Source organism: Pinus tabuliformis, chromosome 7 (genome assembly GCF_031772625.1).
Source record: "Pinus tabuliformis cultivar Carrire ecotype Pingquan chromosome 7, CPIR1, whole genome shotgun sequence".
NCBI lineage: Eukaryota > Viridiplantae > Streptophyta > Pinopsida > Pinales > Pinaceae > Pinus > Pinus tabuliformis.
In genome coordinates, this window is record NC_142293.1 from 1,457,718,785 (window position 1) to 1,457,731,213 (window position 12,429).

The 12,429-nt window shown below is 40.6% G+C and overlaps 1 protein-coding gene and 1 pseudogene across 1 annotated transcript; one reads left to right on the plus strand and one right to left on the minus strand.

Annotated features, from left to right (window-relative positions):
- Positions 1-238: 238 nt before the first annotated feature.
- Positions 239-1,381, plus strand: LOC149253255 (uncharacterized). Its single transcript, XM_089454411.1, has 2 exons — positions 239-983; positions 1,254-1,381. Exons 1-2 carry the CDS (start codon positions 287-289, stop codon positions 1,379-1,381), a joined length of 825 nt encoding a protein of 274 aa, XP_089310537.1. The 5' UTR covers positions 239-286.
- A 1,118-nt stretch (positions 1,382-2,499) lies between these two features.
- On the minus strand, positions 2,500-11,940 carry LOC149253256 (F-box protein At1g10780-like; annotated as a pseudogene).
- Between the last annotated feature and the right edge of the window lie 489 nt (positions 11,941-12,429).

The window sequence follows — 12,429 nt, forward strand, 5'->3', positions numbered from 1 at the left end:
ATCGTGACAATGAAAACCTGATCCTGTGTCATTGTCTTTGTGACATCCCTATTCATACATATTTGGTACGGACATATTTTTATGGAGTAGTCTAATGAGGCGGAGGAATTGCCCGGATTCCATTCCCCTTTGGAAAATATTCCGGCTCCGGCCAGCATTCCTCCAACCCCTCCGACGCGCTCCGTTTATGATTTGATTGTCACAATTTGTCAAAATCAAAATCTTACGAACCCGATTGGTCACATCCTTCCTCCAGCCATGCGACCCTACTCAGCGCGTTAATGCAATGAATGTGGCAGGTGGTCGGCGTGAATTCCAAACCAGATACGAAATCGGGCAATTCCAGAACTCCTCAACCTCCCACTGCGCCAAAGCTCCTAGGTTTCATGTCATTTCTGGAAGCTACGAGGTCGTGAACATTGACTATGGCTTCAAGCTGCTCAACATTTTCGACCCCAAGATGTCAACCTGTGCTTCAATGCACAAGAGCGATGGCTTTTTCCTCGAAGAAGCCCACGCTCGGTACCTGCAGCCCACACCCGACAATGCCTTCATGCTGTTGGGCTGCTCCAAGGCCTCCCCGCTCTTTGAGGGCTTCCCCGACAAGCACCTTCCCTGGCGCAACGTTACAGGGATGGGCTACGACACCTTCTACGACTACCCTTCTTGGGTTGGGTTTGGCAAGAAGAGCAGAGCCACTAGGCCCCCGCCCTGCTGTGGGATCCCTTATTCCTCGATTGGCTCCATATATCTCTCGTGCCTCCAGTGCTACTCTTACGTCACTGTCTACAATTCGGCCCCCATCAAGGTCGCTAACCCTAGGGAATGGTCATATGGGATTCAGCTCAGCTTTTCTCTGCCAGAGGATTCAGACTTCTGCAGATCCTGTAAAACCTCCAAGGGCGTATGCGGTTATGATGTTGTGAAGGAGAATAATATTTGCCTGTGCGATGGCTGGAATTCAACCACTTCATGCAACACAGGTTGGATTTTACTCCACTTTGCAGATCTCATAAAAAAAATCCCACATTTGTGCACAACTCAAGTGAATTTTTTCTGCATTAGTGAATGATATCTTGGTAAACTGGTCCCTTTAACAAACTCATCTGTAAAAGTTAATGCATCTCATCAAAAAGAATTGGGAACCGAACCAAAAGATTCAGTAGTAAATATCTGCCCTGCTAACCCCCTGGACTACCTGGAAAACCCCATATTTGAGTGATCATTGATATTTTTATTTGGGTTTGTTGCAGGAAACCCTTCTGCAGGTGCAACTTACAATTACAGACCAGAGCTGCTTTCTTTACTGTTTGCAGGTTATTTTTCCCTCATAAGCTTCTCCTTTTTCCATGCTTTATATCATGTATTAGATCATAATTAATCCAACTATATCATAATTAATCTAACTACCTACAATTTGTGGTAGGAATGTTGCTTATCACAGCAATTTAAAGCCCAATCCAATGGATGATTTCAAGTCTGAACGCTTTTTTGCAATGGATATTTTGGGTCTGGAAGTGAATTCTCATAGATCAAATCTGTGATTTAGAAGCATGGAGAGGTTGGTTATTTGCCCTTCAAAATCATTCCATTCCATTGGAACAGAAATTCTCACAAAATGTAGAGAGATCTGAGTACAAAGGAGTTTTCTATCACTCCAAGATTTTGTAGTCTGCATAATGATGTGTGATTTTGGTTACATATACGGCTTGAATTCAGGTCCTTGAGTTTTAGAACTTAGAAGTAGTAAGATCACAATTTGGAAGATTCTGTGACACCCATTGGCTGCAAAATCTAGTACATATATTTTATTGGCAAATTATTCATTTGTATTCTTTGCATTCTCTTGACTGGTGATCCAAATACAATTAATATTGTAGACGTGGTCATGGTTCTGTTATTCATAGTGGAGCTTTATCAAGTTCCAATTTACCTCCTAGATCAAGAGATTTTAACGATGTTAAAATAATATACATGATAACAACACAAATGTTTTATATTTGTTGTTATAAAAAATGGTTGAGATTAACCTCCAGGCCATAATTCATGAATTTGGCAAGTTGGATATTGTTACTGAAACTTGAAGATTAACTTCTATTCCTTTGCATAGTGGAAGTGCCAGTATCATGAAGGGGCAGATTAAACCTCTATGAATTGTGCAATTTGTGTTTATTGATCAATTACATAGTTTGTTCAGATAATGGGCGATCAATTACACAGTTTGTTTAGATAATGGACGAGGTATCCATATTTCCCAGTATCTCTCGCACAATACTGTTCAATTTCATGTTCTTTATTTTGATTTGTTCATTTGCATTTGCTTTGATGGGGTGGTATTGGGTATATCATATCCGTGGCAAAGGAGCATAGAGGTTGTGAGGATATATATATATATATATATATATATATTCTTTTTATTTAAATAATAAAGAATTAAATAAGCCAGAACCTCACAAAGAGGTAAGCCAAAAGCATGAAGCATCGAAACTCTGAATTGATTTACTCAATTGTGACAACCTGATTGTTAAGCTTGAACCTCATAACCTCCTCAAAAAATTTGTCTGCAGTTTCTTGGCAGTGCTTCATTTGGAAAATTCGTATAATCAATTATTTTAGTTTTGGGTTGTATTTGACTAAGGACATTAATGTCATCATTTTTTGTTCAGCATTCAAAGGTGACCTCACTGTAATCAAAATATTTTCCAAGCAAGGTATGGTGAACAAGGAGTCCAACTGCAAGATAAAAAATACAATTTTAGAAGAAAAAATTAATACAAATATTTCATTAAGCTTTCCATTTTTCCAACAAAAACACTAACTAAAAAATAAAATGCAAAGATAGCAACCAACGTCCCAAACAATATGTTATAATTTAGAGATGAACAAGCTTACTTGTGCCAAGTTGTTTCTTTGTGACAGCGCAACAAACATGGCATCATGTACTTCAAAATTGGTTAATCTTGGATGGCTATTGAAAAAATCAACAAATTCCATCTCAGGAAAGGGCTGCAGTCTTTCTGCATTTCCACTAAACTCAATTTTCATTACCAAATGCTTCACATCAGTTGCAGATTGCAAAACTGTGTTTATAGCATCCCAACACCACTGCACTCCCCGAATGGATAGATACTCTAAATAATTCAACCTCATTTACTTTGCCTGGGAAATAAAACAATTTGAAATATTACAAAAGCAAAATAAGTGAGAAATAAAAATAAAAATATGCATTTAAAAGAAAATGAAATGAAACAAAAGAACTGAAAGAAAATATGTAAGAGCATCTAAAAACATAATCTGTAAACCTGCATTGTTTGCTATTGAAAATCGCCTTAGGGAGTGAATTCCCTTTATACGAATCCAAGCAGCGCCTTGTACTTAAAAGGATTGAAGTTTGGGAGCAGTGATGTTGACATAGAAATCACCTATACCATAAAAATCCAATTTGCATTGCTCTAGAAGCTGCAAATCAATGATCACAACTTTGACATCATCACAGCCTAGCAAAGCCAAACACTTTAGCATCGAACATGCATGAATGGTGCTAGATAAAGAAAAATCACGTGTACGAATACCAACTACTTCCATTGTATGAAGGCTCATGAAAGGGCTCCAATTTGGTGCTTGTAATAGATGAACACCCCGTAACTTGAGGCTTTCAAGATGAGGCAAGGAATAAATGTAATCAACCATAGTGAGAAAATTAGGGAAAATTAGGTACATGGCCTTTTACTAGAAGATTATCTAGCCGAAGTTCCAAGTGATTCAATGAATTGCATGCGTGTGACAACCAAGCTCGTAAGCTATTCCTAGAAAAATGGAAATAAACAAATAGCCCTTCCAATAAAGATGTTGAAAATACAATGCGGCTTACAACAACATCTGACACAATCAATCTCTCGTCACAAACACTTCTCAGAAAATAAAGGTTGTGAATGTTTCTCATTGCCTCTCTCCATTTTTTACTAACACAGTAACACATGGCCACATCTTTGGCATTCTTGACAAATGAGAGAATGTGTTGCACTACTGCATTAGGGAAACACATCCATAATCCCCCTCAAAGAATCACCATCGATATCCAGGTTGTCAGTCATTGCAAAGGTTGTTTGTTTCTCACAAACACCTATCAGGAATCTGACAATAACCCAGTAATGTCAACCTCCTAAAAACTAGTCCTTGGATTTGTACTATGGAAAATTTTCTCTTTAGGCCTTTTTATGAAATACTATTGAATTTCAAAGTTGTTATTAATGAAGACACTTTTTTCATGTATATAGAGAAAGGAACATGTTGGGAGATCCCCTCTCTAAACATTGTCTACCCATGGCTCCACGAGTCTCCTTTTCAGTAGAAATTTTGAATAATATAACACTTATTCACAAAGATTATCCCGATTATACACTATTTGAGGAATGCATGCATAATACATAACCTCCTCTACGTTGATCATCAATTTTGCAGAATTAAGAAACAATCGCATGCGCACATTGAAACATCAATCACACATATCAACACTGTATGTACTGGGGAAAGCATACAGCTGAAAATCTCAAACTATCTGTATATTATAATGATAGAGAACATGTAACAATACATATTACAATACTCCTCACAAGTACTCAGTACTATCTCCACCCGCTACACACAAACTAGCTCAGATCTGAATCAAGTCACATGTTCAAATCTCCTCCGCTGTTTGCCTGCCTCTACTGCGCAATCCAAAGTGAGAATAGGAATGATCCAAGCTCGTTTTCCTTGGCTTGTACTGCGCAATCCTCATTGGCAATCTCCATCATTGATTGTGCAAATCTCATGCACAGCTATAGTCACAACTGATAGTAGTCTCCAACTCTAACACCTGTCTCCATTGAACTGTCCATGCACTGAGTTAACTGATGTATTCTTTAGTTGCTTTATGAGTTAATAATTAGTGAATTAATTAATAATTAATTCACATCACTCATCACTAGTGTATTTGACAGTTAGACTAAATACAACTAGTTCAACTAAGTCAAACTGAACACAACTCCATCAACTCCTCAATCAACTCCACCAAACTCAATCACTTGAGTTCTAACTGAAGTCCATCATGCAATAGCTCAACTGACCCATAAGAAAAGCATATTTCCTTCTGGCAGCTGCATGTGCCACATCCGTAGCTCGAACTGAAGTGCTCGAAGAGGATAAGATAATGTTTATAGTCCAAATATTATTAAGAGCTAATAATATTCGACTGTTCTATTTTTAGACTGACAGTCTAAAAATAGATTCCGCCCATATGTCTAGAAATAGAAGTCCATCTATTTTTACCAACATGACCAATCATCCACAAATAGCATCCTGCAACTCATAGACCATGATCCATATGTCTAAAAATAGACTTTGCGCCAAAAATAGCCTGCGGGCCCACTTAGTGAAGGCGACTTCTTTTCATAAGCTCCATCATCTTGTTGCATTTTCAACACTCCCTCTCAGCAAGATATGGATTATCTGCAACCCCTATCCTACCTCTGTGGTATTCGAATTTTCTCCTAGTGAGCGCCCTCGTCAAGATATCAGCATCCTGATCCTCTGTGGGAATGTATGAAAGTAACATGATTCTCCGCTGCACACAATCTCTGATATGATGGTACCTGATGTCGATGTGCTTGGATCTATCATGAAATACTGGATTAGCCGAGAGTTTAATGCAACTCTGGTTATCACAATCAATCACAGTAGGCTCCAAGTGTGACCCGAACAATCCGACCAGGATCTTCCTCATCCATATAGCCTCGCATGCAGCAAAACTTGCTGCCATATACTCGGCCTCTGCTGAACTGAGTGCCACAGATCTATGCTTCCTGCTGTACTAAGAAACTACTGTCGACCCGACACTGAAGATCCCTCCAGATGTGCTCTTTCTGTTCGTTGGGCTCCCTACCCAATCTGCATTCGTGAAGCCACATAGCTTCACCTCATACTCCTATCTGTACCACAATCCATATCCCGATGTGCCTCTGAGATAATGCAATACATGCTTGCCTGCCTTCCAGAAGAGCTTGGTTGGCTTAACCATACCTTGTGAAAGCTGGTTAATAGCATAACATATATCGAGTCGTGTATTGACCAAATACATAAGCAACCCCACCAACTATCGATAAACAGTGGCATCCACTACCTCCGCTGAAGTAGCATCCTCCTTCCTCCAACCTCTAGGGAGAGGAGTATCAACAGGGTTGCAGCCATGCATGTTGAACTTCTCCAGTATCTCCCGAACATACTTACCCTGAGAAACAAATAGTCCATCACTGCGCTAGCAAATCTCCAATCCCAGGAAATAATGAAGGAGGCCCAAGTCCTTCATCTCAAACTCTCTAGCAAGATCCTCCTTGCATGAAAGTATCAACAGATCATCTCCTGTCAAAATCAAATCATCTACATAAAGTACAATTATAAGCAACTTACTCTCCACCACAATCTGGTATAGGTTAGGATCCACCTCACTCTTGGAGAATCCAAGTCCGGTGAAATAACTGTCTATCCGTGTGTACCAAGCACGAGGTGCTTGTTTCAACCCATACAGCGCTCTCTTGAGCCTGCACACATGCGACTCGCTGTTGAAGATCTCAAAACCTTCGGGATGCTTTATGTACACCTCCTCTTCAATGACTCCGTTGAGGAACACAGTCTTCACATCCATCTGATGAATGTGCCACCCCTTCTGCGCTAAGAGAGCAAGAATCGTCCATATGGAAGAATACCTTGCGACAGGTGCAAAGGTCTCCTCATAATCGATCCCCTCTATCTATGAGAAGCCTCGGGCAACAAATCTTGCCTTGTACTTCTCCACACTCCCGTCAGTTGCCTGCTTCCCTTTGTAGATCCATCTTGAACCCACCACTGATTTCCCTTCTGGTCTTGGGACAATCTCCCATGCACTGTTTCTGACAATCGAATCATACTCTTCCACCATGGCATCTACCCATGCGGGATCCTCCACAGCTTCCTCAAAAGAGGATGGCTCAATCACGACACATTTGCTCACAAGAGCCATGTATCCAGTGTACTGATCAGGTGACTGTCTCTGTCTGTGCAGTCCTGTAGGTGGTCCTACAACCTTCTCTGCATCTTGAGCCAGTCGCTCAACTTTTGTAGTGCGCTTTTGACCTCTGATGGTTGGCACTGCATGAGTGGTCTCTTCCACTCCGTGAACTTCATCTTGTGGCTGATCCACGTCCTGAAGCTCATTCTTAGGAACTAATAGCTCCTCATCTGCATGCAAGTGTGGCTCCCTCTCAAGCGAACACTTCATGGCTTTCTCCTCCTGAAATTTGATATCCCGTCGCACAATAGTCTTGCGACTGTCTGGCACATACACACGATAGTTGTGGGGCGTATCAGTGTACCCAACAAATATCCCAACCTCTGCAGTCGGCTCCAGTGTCTTCCTAGCATCCTTTTTCACATGCATGTAAACAGGAGAACCAAAAGTCCTCAAATGGGAAATATCAAGCCTCTTACCAGAATAAGCCTCCTCGGGTGTACTCATGCCAAGTATCTTGTGAGGACAACGGTTCTACACATATACTGCAGTATTGCATGCCTCCGCCCACAAGTGAAGGGGTAGGCCCTGATCATGCAACATCGCCCGTGCAGCACCCACGATCGTTCTGTTCTTCTGCTCAACAACCCCGTTTTATTGTGAGTTATGGGGAGCTATGAGCTCTCTTCGAATCCCTTCTGTGCTGCAGAAGTCCTTAAACTCGTCAGAGATGAATTCACCACCATTGTCGCTCCTAAAAGCCTTCACCTTCTTCACCGATTCCTTCTCGACCAGTGCTTTGAACTCACAGAACTTTGAGTATGTCTCGCTCTTCTTCTGCATGAAGAAGATCCAGCACTTCCGAGAGAAATCATCAACAAAGATCACATAGTACTTGTGCTTTGCTGTCGAAGCTACTGAGAAAGGTCCACACACGTCTGTGTGAATTCTCTCAAGGATCGTCGTGGCGCGACTATCCTTCTCGTGAAAGGTGGGTTTCACAAATTCTCCCAAAGTACACCCCTTGCACTGATCCGACTGCGCAAGAGTGCCTTTAGGAATCCCAGTAGAAATCTGCTGCAGTATCTTCAAGGCTCCATGGTGAAGGTGGCCCAATCTCCTGTGCCACAGCTCGCCATCATCCCGGCTCACCAATCCTTCTGCCTTGCATGCCATTGCTACACAGCCATCTACATGCAATTGATAAAGGTTCCTGACTCGAACCCCTATCTTCCGGGTTTCTCCAGTTGTCTTACTGCGCAGGAAAGCCTTTCCCTCGCTGAAAACAACATCATATCCCTTGTCTTCTAACATCACCACAGAGATAAGATTCTTCTTCAATCCTGGAACATGCATCAATTCCTTCAATACGAAGGGTTTACCAGACTCCCTCTCAAAGGAAATGGTACCGATACCGGTCGCACTGTATCTACCATCATCGCCCATCTCAATGTGCACTCCAAGATCTTTCTCATCCAGATCAGAAAACAAATCTCAATCTCCTGTCATGTGAAAAGACGCACCACTGTCCAAGAACCATACTGATCCCATCACACTTGATACCAAGCATGCGATCAGCGAAAAATCCAGCTCAAACTACGAGGCTAAGGCCTCTCCCGCTGCAGATCCAACAGCTTGCTTATTTTTCTTCTTCTGCGGACAATTTATGGCATAATGTCCGTGCTGGTGACAGTGAAAGCACTTCACCTTGGACATGTCCTGCTTCTTGCCTTTCGTATCGGAATGAGAAGATTTCTTGTTCTTCCCCTTCTTTGCTTTGGCAGCCAAAGCGCAATTTTTTTCATCAGATGCCTTTGATGAAGATCCATCCCTGGTATTCCGCCTGATCTCCTCTTGCACAAGATCTGACCAAAGTCTCTCCCATCCTAGCAATTTTTCCCGACCATTAATAGAGTCCTGATAGGAATTCCAACTCTTCGGAAGACCAAGGAGAGCCAAGCTCACAAAGTCCTCATCATCAACAGTCACCCCCACACTTCCCAGCTCATCCCGGCTCTGGGTGAACTTCGTGAGATACTTGGGCATATTGTCTCCTTTCTCACACTTAATGTTTTTGAGTTTATCCTTGAGCGCCAACTTCCTCTGGTCGCTCTTGCTTTGGAATAAATCTGTCAACGCTTTCCACATCAAGTATGGAGAAGCCTTTCCATGCAGGCTGGATACAATGTGATCCTTCACGCCCTCCAACAGAATCCTTCGACACTTTGCTGTCTTCTTTTGCCAAGCCTCAATGTGAGCAGCATTAGTAGGCTTTGGGACCTCAGCCTCTATGAATTCCTTCAACACATTGTCATCTAACACTGCCTCCATCCTGTCTTTCCATGCAATATAATTCGAGCTGCCTTCAAGGGCATACTCCAATCGCAATCCGTTGAAAGACATTTCAACTTCGACACCAAGAAAACGTTGCTGCAAATTTGAATTCCACGAGCTCAAAACTCAACCGCTTTTGATCTAAAATTCGTGAGAACAAAGTATTTCTCGTACAGAGATTGACTGTATGGGCTTTTACTGGATATCTCACCTTCCAAAAGAAGGATGAATCCAGAGGCTACCTGGCCCGATTACAGACTCTGCCTGAAGAAATAAAATGTGATCACTTTCTGAATAATAGATCTGATGATCAACTTCGCTCTGATACCATGTAGAAATTTTGAATAATATAACACTTATGCATAGAGATTATCCCGATTATACACTATTTGTGGAATGCATGCATAATACATAACCTCTTCTACGTTGATCATCAATTTTGCAGAATTAAGAAACAACCACATGCGCACATTGAAACATCAATCACACATATCAACACTGTATGTACTGGGGAAAGCATACAGCTGAAAACCCCCAACTATCTGTATATTACAATGATAGAGAACATGTAACAATACATAGTACAATACTCCTCACAAGTACTCAGTACTATTTCCACCTGCTACAAACAAACTAGCTCAGATCTGAATCAAGTCACAGGTTCAAATCTCCTCCGTTGTTTGCCTACCTCTACTGCGCAATCCAAAGTGAGAATAGGAATGATCCAAGCTCGTTTTCCTTGGCTTGTAATGCACAATCCTCATTGGCAATCTCCATCATTGATTGTGCAAATATCATGCACAACTATAGTCACAACTGATAGTAGTCTCCACCTCTAACACCTGTCTCCACTGAACTGTTCATGCATTGAGCTAACTGATGTATTCTTTAGTTACTTTATGAGTTAATAATTAGTGAATTAATTAATACTTAATTCACATCACTCATCACTAGTGTATTTGGAAGTGAGACTAAATACAACTAGTTCAACTAAGTCAAACTGAACACAACTCCATCAACTCCTCAATCAACTCCACCAAACTCAATCACTTGAGTTCTAACTGAAGTCCATCATGCAATAGCTCCACTGACCCATAAGAAAAGCGTATTTCCTTCTGGCAGTTGCATGTGCCACAGCCATAGCTCGAACTGAAGTGCTCCAAGAGGATAAGATAATGTTTATAGTCCAAATATTATTAAGAGCTAATAATATTCTATTGTTCTATTTTTAGACTAGCAGTCTAAAAATAGATTCCACCCATATGTCTAAAAATAGAAGTCCATCTATTTTTACCAACATGACCAATCATCCACAAATAACATCCTACAACTCATAGACCATGATCCATATGTCTAAAAATAGACTTTGCGCCAAAAATAGCATACGAGCCCACTTAGTGAAGGCGACTTCTTTTCACTAAGCTCCACCATCTTGTTGCATTTTCAACATTTTCCATGTATATAAAGAAAGGAACATGTTGGCAGACCCCCTCTCTAAGGATGGTCCACAGATGGCTCCAGGAACTTGGCATTGGTGGGACCATCAGGAAGGTTTCCTTGCTGAAGCCTTTTATTCTCTGATCTTCAAGTCTGAGCTGGTGCTGTGTCTAAAGATGGCTCCATGAACTTGCCAATGGTGGGACCATTAGGAAGGTTTCCTTGTTGAACATGATCCTTGGCTTTTTTCCTGATCGTTAAGTTTGAGCTGGCGCCATGATTACTTGTTGTCGTTTGCTTGTAGATATGAAATGGTTTATGGATGATTTGGTTACTGTTTTTGTGTGAAGCTAAGACTCAAGGGTCTCGATTTATATGGATAATTATATGATGTTTTGTCTCGGCCTCCATAAGGTTTCTTACCTGGAGAATCTATTTTCTAGTGTTATATTTGAAGGCTTATGTGGGAAGTTTCCTTTTTTATTTTTTTATCTCTTGGATTTCATTCCTGAATTTTGCTATGACAAGAGTAGTTTTTACTCTCTCCTTAAACACTATTTACTAGGTGCTGGAAGGCATCTATCAAATGTAATTTTTATTTTTTTTAGTATTCTGTGGGAAAAAAGGGCATCTAGCATTTTGGCAGTCCTTTAACCAGTTCACTTTTTCAAATTCATGATGAGGCAAGGAACAAATGTAATCAAGCTTAGTGGGAAAATTAGGTACAGGAAATTTTACTACAAGATTATATAGTCAAAGTTCCAAGTGCCTCAATGAATTGCATGTATGACAACCAAGCTCATAAGCTGTTACCAGAAAATGGCAATAAGCAATTAACTATAATGCAGATGTTAAAAATACAATGCGGCTTACAAAAAGATATGACACAGTGGATCTCTCGTCACAAACACTTCTCGAAAAATAAAGGCTACGAATGTTTCTCATCGCCTCTATCCATTTTTTACTAACACATCGTCTGACATTCTTGGCAAATTAACTCTCTCCATTTTTTACTAACACAACAACACATGGCAACATCTCTGGGATTCTTGACAAATGAGAGCATGCATTGCACCACTGCATCAGGGCAACACATCCACAATCCCCCTCAAAGAATCATCATCGATATCGATGTTGTTAGTCATTGCAAAGGTTTTTTTTCTCACAAACACCTATCAGGAATCTGACCATAACCCAACGATGTCAACCTCCTAAAAACCTTGGATATATAAATTTTATTTCTCTCTCCCCCTTCAATCATATATATGAAGAATTCCAATAAGAAACCTAAATGAAATCTCAAGAGCCCAAAAGGGCCTAGATTGCAGCTCGAAGAATAATCAAATCATAAACTTCATAGAATACATTGAGACTCATATCGTCAACGTATGAGGAAAGTTCAACAAATTCAATGAACCTTTTTTGAGCCAATACCTGATTTCAGTACCAAAAATATTTAAAATTAGAAAACCATCAAAATTGAAGCTTGAAACCAATGAAAAGAAACCTAGATCAGTCAAATACCTGAAACAATGTAAACTTTGAAACGAGAACTATAAACTCAAAACGGGAACTCTAGCCAAAAACGCCAAAAAAACATCAAAAACAGTGCTAAAAACGAAAAGTGTGTATAC

Bases quoted from the DNA above. Each gene is read 5' to 3' on its own strand.
- LOC149253255 (XM_089454411.1), top strand. From the start codon at position 287: ATGAATGTGGCAGGTGGTCGGCGTGAATTCCAAACCAGATACGAAATC. The intron at 984-1,253 runs GTTGGATTTTAC...GGTTTGTTGCAG, and splicing joins AACCACTTCATGCAACACAG to GAAACCCTTCTGCAGGTGCA.